The following is a 13,662-nucleotide window of genomic DNA, read 5'->3' as shown; positions in this document are numbered from 1 at the left end:
TAGATATTTTAATAAAAGCTGATATTTTTTGGAAGTTAAACTGTGTTAGTTATCGAACAGAATACTTTGACCATTTACTCGTAGACGGTCAAGAAAAGCAGAGTCTACAGGAGACAGTAGCACACCACACGCTTAGGATGAAACCTTCAATCCTTTTTCCTTTGCCCCTTGCACCATAATTATTATTAATTTGTTCTACTCTGAGATCCTATAAGTGTAGCAGTGCCTAACTCCTTGGCCTACGAAAGGAGAATAAATATGAAAGCATCTCATATTTGTTGTAATCGGAGTGCTCCGAGTAGTAGACACGGACAAAGTGACTAGTCATCACTGTAGTTGGCAAAGTGACAGATAAAAGTGATCTACATTATTCTTTCACATCGACGAGCCTTTTCTGAGGGCATCTGCATTCTCGCCGGTGCTTTGAGCCCTTGCTAGCCACTGCGAGTGCTTGTTGGTAGCACTCAAAGTGTTTGTCTCATCTATTTTAATTTCCTAGTCTTTTACCCTGTAAATTGCAAAAATAATATGGCAAACTTTTCTATCCTTCCCATTTGCTTATCATTTGGCTTCCGAGTTATATTTTTTTGAACATTTTTCTTCAGTGTTGAGAGTTTTAAATTTCTTTTCTCCAGACGCATGCGTAACAAGAGTTATCTTGAATTGTACACTCTGAACAATCTTAATAATAGTAATTAACTCCACAAAGGTTCTCTCTAAAATTCACCAAAAGTATTGCTTAAAAACTGGTTTTCGAAATGCGAAATTTCTTTTTTTATAGTAGACTCCATTAATACTGTTCAAATACTTCCAGAACTTTAAGAGAAAACCAATGCTGAGATATATTGAAGCTGCAAGAGCTTTAAACTAGAGTAGCAAATGTAGCTCCGGGGCAGTGTGTCATGGTCAGGTCTTCGGTTGATAAATCAGACATTTAGAGTTTGAAATTCAATTACGACGTATTATGAAGGATTTTCTCCCTAATAGGTAGTGGACCCAAGAATGTTGGTTATCAAATTAAAATGGGCCTTCATGTGTATTTTTCTAATTTATTCAGATGATTGATGGAACACTTACGTGGGATCGAATCAGTCGTCCAAGTTTGTTGCTATCTGATTCATTATTTTTTGTAGAGTAGCAAATATATGTTTCAATTCAATTAGGGTAGCATACTTAAACTATCAAACCATTGTAGCAATCCAAAGAAAAAAAAAAGAAAAATATGACTCAATTCTGACCAAGGTTAAACAATCGGTTCAAAATTGAATCTACCAAACCGATTAAACTATTTTTTTTGAACTAATCAAACTTTCCAACAAAAATTGAAGAAATTGAATAAAAAATATTGATTAATTTAGTTTTCAATTAAATAACTAAATTAATTCTGAGAGTCAAGCATCGAAAATTAGTTGTGGTGCTGATTTTTGAAAATCAGCACCACTATCCAGTTAAATCGAATTAAGAGTCTTAAAATTGAAACTGAATTGTCTGAAATAACCAATTTTTTAAATAAAATTCTAAAATAACTGAACCAATCTTTAAATTCACTTAGTTCGGTTGGTTAACTTCGTTTAACTAAACTTTTACTCCCCCAGCCGTGACTTAAAAAAAACACAAGTCCAAACTGAATTCCATCTTAAAGCTTCTTCATTTTGCACAATGAGCTCCATCCACCGTACTTCAACTCTCAATCCTCCATCCTTTTGGTGGAGAAGAGCCACCTTTTTGAACCTAACAAGTCATTTTCTCCCTTCAATCTCTTGTTTTGCATGCATAAAAGAACATAGAAAGAATTTTATGTCTAGTTATGCAGTTCTTATCTCCATTTACTTCCCCCGTATGAAGATTCATTTATAGGTTAACTAGATCATTCGCCAAAGGTTTGATTTCTCATTCCAACTCCAGATGATGGACAAACACAACAAGATTTAAATGAGATTTCAGCAACATTATTCAAGAATTTGGTTACCTTCTCCAACATTTTCTCTCGTGTATCTTCCGTCTCTCAAAGCTCTGCGTTCTTCTTACTACAACTCAAGATCCTATTGAGGAATAAAATTTCGGTCGCTGATTAGCGATAGAATAAATTATTGGTCGCTAATTAGTGATCAAATAAAATTTTGGTGTAGATAAAATAAATTTTAAGATTTCGATCATTATTTAATGACTGAAAAAAATTCAGTCGCTAATCTAACGACGGAATAAATTTTCCTAGCTAGATTAGTGGATGAATAAATTTTTGGTGGCTAACTTAGCAACCTAATAATTTTTTTTGTTAAATTAGCAACAAAATAATCTTTTGATAGCTAAACTACGATAGAATAAATTTTTTATTGTTTCATTTGCGAGATATAAATTAGTGACGAAATAATTCCATTGGTTCATTGCTAATATTAAAAGTTTAAAGTTTGGATTAGCAAAGGGACTAGACAATCCCTTTTTACTAGGGGTTAGACTATCCCTTTTGAAAATCAATATGTGGTGAAAGATTTTTAAAATCAACACGACCGTGCAAATTAACACAACCCAAATTGGCATGATTGTGTTGATTTTCAAAATCCAGCATCAAAGTCGGACTTATTTGGGATAATTTAGTTCAATTTTGATTTTAAAATTCCAAATTTAGTTAAACAAAATTAATTGATATTATTGTTGGGTTCTTCGGGCCGTGAAAATCACTTTTCGCGTCGCGGAAACCCCGAATCACCCAAGGCCAACGGATCCGTGCAAGGAAAAACCGAACGAAAATACGAGTACGAGTTTCAAAGACTCTAGATCTACACTAGATGAGAGTTATACCTTCGAAGCGTGCCCTTTCGCGTTCCCGCTCGTCCAAGGAATTGCCGGATCTCTAGAGTATCAAAATAGATACTCCTCTAGAAGTATCCACACGAACACGTAGGTGGAGAAAACACACAAAAGGTGTGCTAGCACCTTGTGTGGTCACGGCAAGAGGAGGAAAGGGAGAGAGCTCTCTTGAGGAAGAAGAAGAAGTAATGCCTTGAATGAAAATCAAATTTCATTCACCACTTTTGTGTGGCCGGCCACTCCATGGAGTGTAACTCCCATTCCACATTAATCACAATTAATGTGAAGCCATTAAGAGGTGTTTTGTAACTCCTATGATGTGGCACATCATGAAGATGTGGACCATTACCATTGGTCCACATCTTGCCACCTCACAATGATGTGGCAAATGAGTAACCTCCACTCATTTAATGTGGCCAACCCACATTAAATGCAATGGAGGCTTGTAACCTCCATGAGGTGGCAAAACAAGATGATGTGGAACAACACTATTGGTCCACATCTTGCCACCTCACTCATGATGTGGCAAAGAGTCAAGTCAAACTTGACTCTTCCTCTTCCTCTCTAGTCAAGTCAAACTTGACTCAATCTCTCTCATGGTTGATCTAATCTAACCATTTGATTCAAGCCAAATTAATATAATGAATCTAATTCATTAAATTAAATTGATCTAATGAGTCATAATCTAAATTAGACTCATTAAATACATGAATCAACTTGAGTCTAACTCAATTAGCCTAATATGGATTACTCTTAATCCAATTTGATTCATCAAATGAATCTAATCCTCTTGGTTCATCATATGAACCAAATCTTCATCTAAATATCCTAAGTGTGTGACCCTATAGGTTCTTGTAACGTTGGCAATGCCCTAAACCCATTTAGGAGCATAAGTAATGAGCGGTATCTAGCAACACATCATTACTACCCAAGTTACAAGAAATGTCGAGATCCAACATCACCTTGTGACTCCTCACAATATGTGACATTGTCCTTCTATCCTAGACATCTAGATTGATCAATGTGAGGCATAGACCGTGTCATCCTCTAATCAATCTAAATCTTGAACTCCAAGTAGACTCACTCGATCAAATGAGCTCAACATCTAATGTTGACTCATTTGGGCATGGCCATGCACTTCGTGGTCTAACTCTATCAAGAATATTGATGTCACTCCCGTCATATGGGAGGGATAGATCCCATCTACATCACTCACATCTCTCTGCATAATTTGTTACATACCCAGTAATCGCCTTTATAGTCCACTCTGTTACGGGTGACGTTTGACGAAACCAAAGTACATAACTCCTTATGTAGGGATCCATGGTGACTTCAGGTCAAAGGACTAATAGTCATACTAATAGCCACATGAGAAAGTATATGACACTCATATAACGATTCATGATACTTTCTCATGGCGGGTCATTCAGTATACATTCTCTAATGCATACCCATGTGTCAGCTTGATATCTTTATATCCATGACTTGTGAGATCAAGTCATGGAGCTGACCTACATGCTAGTCTTATTGTATTAACATTGTCCCTGAATGTTAATACTCGACTAGGAATGATTTAGAGTAGTGTTCCCTATATCATCTCACTATCGAGTCAACCAATCGATTGATATAGGTAAGAACCTTCTACTCAAGGACGTTACTATACTTATTTTATCTGGCACTAATACAAATAAGCATAATAACCAAAAAACCAAATGCCTTAATATATATATACAAGAATATGATATACATGAGTCCATATAATCATCAAATGATTGGCTCTAGGGCTCTAACTAACAATTATCAACATTACAATGGTACTGATTTTTTTTTAAAAAAAATCAACACCATAATAATATTGTATTTGTAATTCTTATTTTAAAAAAATTAGCACCACTATGTTGTTGTATTTTGATACAACACCAGTATATCATTAGTGAAAAATTCAGTTGAAGTTAGGTTACTTTTCAAAATCTTCAAGCTTCTATTTGCTTGTTTGATAGTGAAATATAAGCTTTTCTCAATATTTGCTTGTTAAGAACTTCTTATTCTTTTGAAAAAAGATATAAGTTTACTTGCAAGTGTATGCCTCTCCTTTTATAGGTTTTACAATTGCTATAGTGCACCTCTTGAATTAAAAAATAATTTCATAAGTAAACATATAAATCTCACTAGTTCGATCAGATTATTATTTGGAACTTGTATATGCTATAATGTTATTTTATAAATATAATCATTTCAGATCATACACCGGTACAAGATAACCCGATTATACTAAAAATTATTGTTGATAAATAAGTAAGTTCATTATATATTGTTAAATAATTGATGTTATTACTAATTCATATTTAGCCTTTTCTTAATTATTTAAAATATTAAAGATTTATTATTATTGTTATTATTATTATTTTAAAATATTAGAGATTTTTTTATGTAGTTTTTCTCATGATGGTCCTCGTATATCCATATATATTACTCAAAAATTTAAAGAATATCAATACACTTTTAATTATATATAGAGGCACGTAGACTAAGACATTAAAGATTTCTATTATTTTTGATGATTTTTTAGTAAGAATTTGAATATAATATCTTATTTTACTAATTTTCTTGATATTGTTGCAAATAAAAATATTTCGAAGTCAAACATGAGGCTGAAGTTAAAGTAACAAGGAACTTGTATTGTAAAAAATAATATAAGGAATTTTTATAGAAGTGGAGAAATATATAGACAAATTCGTTCCATGTACCAGATGAGTTTGCGAAAGAAATTTGGACCATACAAAAATAACAACAAAATTTAGACATTGTTAAAAACAATAGAAATACCGAGGTCACTGGCCAAGTAACAGGAGCCACAAAGCACATGATTGGATCATGATCTATCATAGATCTTGCAATACAGTTAATGAGTTTACAATAAATCTATATAAGTACTTTTAATAATTATCAATGAACTTATTTTAATTTATAAAAAAATTATTTATATAGGAAAATATTTTGCAACGACCAATCGATTACTGGGAGTCATTTTGCAGTACAGATCGACAAAAGAATGATACTTTTGTCAATGCTCGATCACCAGCCATAAACATAAGTATCTAAACTTTATTACCTCTCACATATAACCACAACTAGCTTTATTATTTGTATATTAGATAATAATAATATTTCCTTTTATATAGGACAATATGACTTATAGAGTTGAACAAGTGTCTCAACCTGTTGTAGAGGAAGTGGAGCCGCAAATTCTATTACATGAAGTTATAAATGATATGTATTATGAAGTTTTTGGTGAAAGCAAAAAATAACTTCCTCTACGGCCTTGGCTCTTAAGCAAATGTTGCATTTGATTATGTGTTTTGGCTACTAGCTTAGGGGTTGTCTGAATTCTTCATATGTTGAAGTGAAAGCATTAAGGACAGAGAATAAGAATTGAGAACTTGGGCCATGACAATAGAGCAATCGATAAAAGATCGAATCCCAACAATAATAGACCATTGAGTCAAGGAGGCAATAGACCATTCAATGCAAGATTTCATGTCTCATTCGTTAGCTCATCCTTATGCATTTCTTGACTTTTTGAGTCCTGTTTGATCCCAAGAGACTCAAGATCTTAGAGCTACTATTTGGAGATTACACATGTTGTGTTTTGGTTATAAATACTTTTGGATAAATATTTGTATTTTGAAATTGATGATTCTTACTAAATATTAAATTGATCGGTGTTGATATTGTAATTGTGTAGATTTAGATGATTTACTAATATTATTCTGATTGATATGATATTGTAATTTTGTAGTGGTTTCTATATAATAAAATTTAGTTATTATACTAAAATACGGATTTAAAATTTTTATCGCTAATTTAATGATCAAATTTATATTCGATCACTAATTTAACAAATGATTTTATATTTGGTCATTAAATATGAAACATTAGTATATTAATTTAGCATTGAATTAGTGACTAATTTAAATTTAGTAGCTAAATTTCGAGACTATTTTTATTTCGCATCTCTAAATTTATCAGAATTTAAAGTTTCTGTTGCTAAAATATAACGATTGAACTTATTTGAGTCTCTAAATTAGCGATCGAATTAAAATTTTGATCGCAAACCCTTAGCAGCAAAAATTAGAGTGACAGATCAAATCAGTTGTTAAATTCTTTTAGTGATAGATTAGCAACGGAGTCAATAGTCATAAATTGATGATTTTCTTCAAATGAAACTGAAGAACAGGGTGTGGTGAGAGAGGAGAGTTTATGCCTACATTTATAGTGAAGATTTTTCTGTATTTTTCAAAATGCATTCTACAATTGTAGAAATTGCAAATAACCTCTCAAGATTTTTCTTTTGAAAAAAAATCCTATCAGGGCGGGAGACATTTGTTATGTTGCCTGACTTCCTCATCCGACTGAAGTGATCTTGATGCCTGGATGGATGTCTGTGAAAGTCATGGATAGAGTTGTGCACGGGGTGTCATGCAACACACAATGGCGGAGCTCGTCCGGGTGATCTACCTGGGTTGTGGGCCACGAGCGTCGACGGCAACGTCGTCACCTTGGACTAGTCGTCGATGCTGATGTTGTTTCCCCAGGCTAGTCACTGACGCCGACATCGTTGCCCTGGGCTAGCCGTCTCTTTCTCACATTTTTTTTCCTTTCTTCCCTCATAAATTTCTTTACGACTTTTATTAGCTACCCAGGCTACCGCACTAGTAGCCGTTAATGTGGTTCCGCCACTGGCAAAAAGACTCAGGTGAAGCTGGTGCCTTCAAGAACTTCAATAAGTATATCATTTATTCATAGGCCTCAAATTGCCTTTTGGAAAACACTTGATGATGCTCTCTTCTTCTAGTGTTATCTTTCTAAACATGAATGCATATGTAGGCGGGGGATCATTGAATTTCCTCTTCCTTTTGGTAGTGTCCTGAGCTCTGAAGAGAAGTTTGTTCATGAACTTGATGAGAAGGTAAGAGGCATAAATTTGATAGTTTTCATTTAGATTTTATTAGAATATTTATCAGAAGAGTATAGTATCTGACTGTGGGGACTATCTGACTTCTTGGTTAATTTAGATGAATGAGCTTGAACCAAATCTCCTTTTTGGATTAGCAAGGAATAACAAAATCAGCCTGAGGGGTAACAATGTAATGGTAAGACATCTTTTCTAGACATCTAAGAATTGAGTCCTAATTTCGATGAATTAATAGATGAATTTCACTTAATGAATGATTGACCTAAGAATACTAGCTAATAGACTGTATGTAGCGATCACTTTTCAATTTACATTGATGGTCAGTGAAAATTTATTGATAGTCGACGAAAACCTTTTATGAAATTAAGTTGGTCATGGCTAAAATTAATCTACATAACTTGAATACATGCCAACTATATATCAAAAAAAGAAAGCCACGTACAAAACCTAACTGGTCAAAACTTTAAAGCAATTAATTAATATAGCATAATTTTTATATAATGATGAAACTATCAAACTTTTCTGTCAGAAGAAACCGTTTGGAATACATTTAGTTGTATAAATATGCCGATCCACCTGTGATAAAAAAAAATAGTTGGAATTGATGTGTAGCCAATTGTTTGCCAATTATTGGAGTTAACAGTTGTTAACTTCAAAAATTATTTAGTTGTTGGATTGTGTTATGTCTTGTTTAATTTTCATGGTTTAATAGTTCTTTGTTATTAATAAATACAATAGTTTGTTTCTCTAGGATTAGAGATTTTATGGTTTAATTTTTCCATTCCCTTCTAAGAATTTAGCATTATCTCGAGTGGAAGTGATCGATTTAATCTATAAAATTTTTCACTAACTATTAAAATAAATTAAAAATTATTCATAAAGACTCATCCAATTGATCAATATTTTTAGAGTTATCATTTTATTAAAGAAAAATTCCTTGCAATTGAAATTCAACTCTTAAATGCTTGATTAATTGTTCGAAAGATTTAACCGCTACACAATTATCCTCGGGAGCGTCAAAAAATCTGTGCACCTCACTCCACCATCACTTGCCTGTTCGACTGTTGTGATTTATCTTCCTCGTGATGACCTGAGGTCAGGTGCGGTGGAAGCAACGGGGGCGAACAATTTCACCTTTTTTTACCACTCGGGAGCACCAAAAAAAGTAAAAAAAAATCGAGGAGTTTTGTTCGTGCCTAGAGGGAGATCACATTGTTTGATAGCAGGTGACAACCTACCCTCCCTCCAACGTCGTAAAATCTAAATAGTGTCTCTCCTCCCCCCCACCTCAATGCCAACGTCCACTACGCAATTCATTTTCACGCCCTTGCCTTCCTCAAGCCTTGTCAATCACACCTCCATGAAACCAAACCAATGCCAAAACGAAAGCTGTGAAAAAACCCAATGTTACATATTCTTTAGCTGACCGTGCTGTTCTACTCTGGCATCCACACTGTTAGTAAAGAAACAACAATTGCAAACCCAATCTTCAGGCTAGTTAAAGTTTTCTTGATCGAGAATTACTTCCCTCTTCTCCATCTCCTATGGGGCTATAGGTGTGCATTTATTCGTCTCCAAGATCATAGTGTAATGAAAAGATATTTAGTTATCATCTAAATATTCATCATTCGATGTTCAACTATAAAGACACATTTCAAATACACGATATATAAATAATAAAAAACATCATCAAGTTTCACAGCCGAGGTCACGGACAACACGTTTTTGATAGATTTACCACTAATGGGTCAACGCTCGAGGGCAGTGAATCACTCAAGATTACGCTATTGACTTACCATAAACCGGTCAACGCTCGGGGGGCAGTGAATCGAACAAGATTACGCTATTGACGCGGCGTGAAATCTACGCCCTTTAATGAGCTAAGCGGACAGCGTTGACTAAACGATATCCGTGTAGACCGAGCCGTCTCCACTTAAGCTACCGATTTGGCTAAATAAATCGAGCCCGAGCGAGTCGAGTCGCGTCGCAACTCGATCCCGACTCATCACCACGCGTCCCTCGGACCGAGTCGCAACTCGCACCGAGCGAGGTCACCAGCCATGGCCTCCTCCGGCGAGGGCGACCAAGGGCGCGCTGCCGGGGAGATACCGGAGGGATCCAGTCCGAGGAAGGAAGAAACCTCTTGTGAGGCTCTTATGACTCTTTCCGTCGCCGGAGGCGAGGAAACGACGCGGCGGGGGTTTCAGAAGCTGTGGACGGACGCCGACGAGATCGCGGTGCTGCAAGGGTTCTGGGACTTCACGTCTCGGCGGGGGACGGCGCGGGCGGACTACCAGCACGACACGGGTCCTTTCTACGACGAGATCCGCGGCCGACTCTGCTTCGATTTCAGCCGGAGCCAGCTGGTGGAGAAGCTCCGCCGCCTGAAGAAGAAGTACCGCAGCACGGCCGGGCGGATGGCCGCCGACAAGCGATTCGCCTTCCGGAGCCCCCACGAGGAGGCCACATTCGAGATCGCGCGCAAGATCTGGAACCCGGTCTTCAAGCGCGGCCGCGATGCCCAAAGCGGCGATCTTGACCACGGCGACGCCCTAAAAGAGGGATCTTTGGACTCGGATCCCGATTTTAATCCGAGGCCTCGAGGCCGCCTCAAGAAGGGAAAGGAAACGGAGACGGCGGGGGCGCTGCCGGCGAAGATGGTGGAAGCGGAAGCCGCCTCCGTGGTGGCTCCGCCAAACATGCCGAATCTTGACATAGTGGAGCAAACCTTGAGGAGCTGTCTCTCGCCGCTCTTCAACGAGATACTTTGCAGCACAGGTATCGGCATAACAATATCCAACACCCCTCCATTAAACCCCAAGCCACTGAACTCGAGGGCAGCGGCAGCGCCGGTGCCGGCGCCGGCGGGTGATAGATGGAAGCACCACCAGATTCTCGAGTTGGAGGTCTACCTGAAAAGGCTGGAGCTTGTTCATGAATACATCAAATTGAAGCTAGAGGAGCTCAAATCTCAGGGAAGCTGCTAAAACTAGAGATATTCTATCGAAAAACAGAGAGGAAAAAAACCATCTTGCTTCTAAATCTTCTTCAGATTTATCAGTGACTGCAACTTTGATAATTTATCTCTTGTAAAGGTGTATAACCCATCGGAATCTACAAATAAACTTTTGCTTTTACCATCCTAACCACCAACTTTTTCTATCAAATTAGCATTTTTTTTTTCCTGTAAAATTCTCAGCTTTGTTCTTCCCTCTTGATTGGTCCCTGAACGACGTCCCCATATTCTTGCCTTTTTTTGTGCGACGAACTGGATTGTTTGCTTGCGTAGGGAAGGTAGCGGGTGGAATTGATACAGTGATTCATGATCTCAATTTGTAGAGAAAAACACAAGTCCATGGACATTCCATTCATAGACTCTAATGTTCGTAAGTTGAGCTGAAGCTTTTGCCAGGAGCTGTGCTCATTCGATGACCGCGAACCATATCAAGGTGGGTGGCGACGGAGAAGAATTGCAGGCGAGGAAGTTACTAGTTACCATAATTCCAGTGGCAAAGTGCCTTCTCATACAGACAAAGTTCATGAATGACAGTGAATAAAAGGGATCAAGTCTTCCGATAAGAAAGGCATTCATAAGTTTGAAATCTTATTGTCTCCGGGGAAAGTTACTTCAACCGAAACATTCCTTTGGTCCTCTCAAATACCTGCTCAGCTTCGACGGCCACATTTCCACCAGCCCTTATGACCTCCAGATGACCCTTACGATAGTATGCGGTACCTCTCAGCGCATCGCCAACAGAGGCATCGAACCCAACAGCTATAGCAGCCTCAGCTTTTGCTCCGTAAACCACTCTCTGGTTACAAAATGCCGAAATACAACATGAATTTTGGTGATGCAAGAGCCGAACAACAAAGAACCAAATTACGATCCGATTGCACCTTTATTCGGGAAAGGTAAATCGCTCCAAAGCACATCGGACACGGCTCACAGGACGCATACATCTCACAGTCGCCGAGCTCTGTTCTCCCAAGTTTCTTGCATGCCTACAACAAGATTGAGTTCTATTTTGTAATGGTGTATGGTGATTTGAAAAAAATAAATAATTTACCTCTCTTATTGCAGTGATCTCGGCATGAGCAGTAGGATCAGTGTTCTTCCGGACCATGTTGTGGCAACTAACAACTATCTCATTGTTCAGAGCAACTACAGCACCGAATGGACCTCCATCGCCACATTCGACTCCATCATACGCCTCTTTGATAGCTTTTAGCAGTAAATCATCGTCTCCATCTCGAACAGCTGCTCGAAACAATTTGTCATTCGAGTAGATAAAAGCATTAGAAAGATCGAAACACAGGAAATGAATAATATAGTTTAGAAAGATACAAACTTTTTCAAAACTTAATCAAAACAGCTCTAAGATGATATATGTTGTTTAATTTTCTACAAAGCAGTTCCAAAGTGAAATTGTTTGTACAAATTTAGCAAATTCAAGATGGAGTTCAGAGGAGTAAACCATCAAACTCAAGATCAGCTAACGAGGACAATTTAAATAATAATAGAAAAGAAAATAAATTAGAGCAAAGTGGTGTTGTTGCCTACCTGATGCATATTCTCCTTCTTTAGTCGTCATTCTCTCATGAGATTCGCCTTTCTTCTTCGTCGAAGTTTGCTTGATTTTCTTGTAAGAGTTGAAAATGGCCGCAAGTATGACCCTAAATTGCTGTGGTGATCTTTTAAAATATTCATTTAATCTGTCTCAATCACAGGACAGACAACTGCTGATCTGTATTCAATAATTTTTTCGGTAAATATATATATTTAAATACTGCATGATTGGATAGATGTTTGAAAGTTTTGAAGAATTTTATTAAAATATAACACCACGTGGTGGTATTAATTTTAAGCTGTAGATCAACCAAGGGCTTGAACTGTAATCGGTCTGGTCCTTTTAGTTATTTATTTATTTGGATGACTGATAGAAATTTTTTATGAATCCGGATTGGTTATTTAAGTTTGATGTTCTGATTAATTATATGATGTTCATAATTCGATTCTCAATTATGATTTTGTAAGAATTTTTTTTTTCAAATATAATTTGTAACTAAAAGATATTAGAATTTTAGATTGTCTATCGTGAATATTTCTGATTTATCTTTATAATTTAGGACTGGATCAATCATCACTAGGGGTGATCACGGATCGGATTGGTTCGGTTATTGGAGTAAAAAACTATCCGGCCTTACTAGATCAGATAATACAAAATCGGGACCTACATCCGGTCCTATATCCGGCGGTTCTTATGTTTCAGATATCCGACGGGTTGTCAGTTATTTGGATATCCGACCCTATATCCAATGAAATATAAAATATAAATATAAATATAACAAAAAAAATATTTTTTTTTTAAAATGATAATAGACATTACACATTACACGTTATAGCAGCTAATCGGAAATAACTATTACAACGTGTAGCAGCTTATCGACAGTAGTTGTTATAACGTGTAACAGCTTATCAATATTAGTTGCTACAAGTAGGGTGATCAGATCGAGTTGGTTTGGATATTGGGATAAAAAACTATCCGGTCCTACTAGATCAGATAATGCAATATTAGGACCCTACATCCGACCCTATATCCGGCGGATTATTTTTTTTCGGTGCGGGTCGGGTCGGTATAAGCGGGTTGGTCGGTTTGACAGATTGACTGCTCATCCCTAATCATCACAAACTCGGCTCGACATTATCTACTTAGTTAATTACTTTTTTAATCGGCATGGCTCTAGGTTATGTTCAATGATGTTATTGACTAAAGGTGTAATCGAGCCGAACCGAGCCGAGCCGAACTCTTGAATATTTGAGCTTGGCTCGTTTATAATCGAGCTGAGCTCGAGCTTTATTTAACGAATATATTCATTAC

General features: G+C 36.8%; 2 protein-coding genes across 2 annotated transcripts; one reads left to right on the top strand and one right to left on the bottom strand.

Moving 5' to 3' along the window:
- Window positions 1–9,750: 9,750 nt before the first annotated feature.
- On the top strand, window positions 9,751–10,781 carry LOC122037506 (probable transcription factor At3g04930). Its single transcript, XM_042597013.1, has one exon. The coding sequence runs from the start codon at window positions 9,844–9,846 to the stop codon at window positions 10,768–10,770; it is 927 nt and encodes a 308-aa protein (XP_042452947.1). The 5' UTR covers window positions 9,751–9,843; the 3' UTR covers window positions 10,771–10,781.
- Window positions 10,782–11,253: 472 nt separating this feature from the next.
- LOC122037507 (guanosine deaminase-like) lies at window positions 11,254–12,485 on the bottom strand. Its single transcript, XM_042597014.1, has 4 exons — window positions 12,345–12,485; window positions 11,851–12,041; window positions 11,681–11,785; window positions 11,254–11,595 (listed from the first exon to the last, which is right to left on the bottom strand). The coding sequence occupies exons 1-4, from the start codon at window positions 12,373–12,375 to the stop codon at window positions 11,407–11,409; spliced, it is 516 nt and encodes a 171-aa protein (XP_042452948.1). The 5' UTR covers window positions 12,376–12,485; the 3' UTR covers window positions 11,254–11,406.
- Between the last annotated feature and the right edge of the window lie 1,177 nt (window positions 12,486–13,662).

This window comes from Zingiber officinale, unplaced genomic scaffold (genome assembly GCF_018446385.1).
Source record: "Zingiber officinale cultivar Zhangliang unplaced genomic scaffold, Zo_v1.1 ctg58, whole genome shotgun sequence".
In the NCBI taxonomy this organism is placed as follows: Eukaryota; Viridiplantae; Streptophyta; class Magnoliopsida; order Zingiberales; family Zingiberaceae; genus Zingiber; species Zingiber officinale.
Note: the sequence above shows the minus strand (reverse complement) of the source record. Positions and strands in the feature narration are given on the sequence as shown.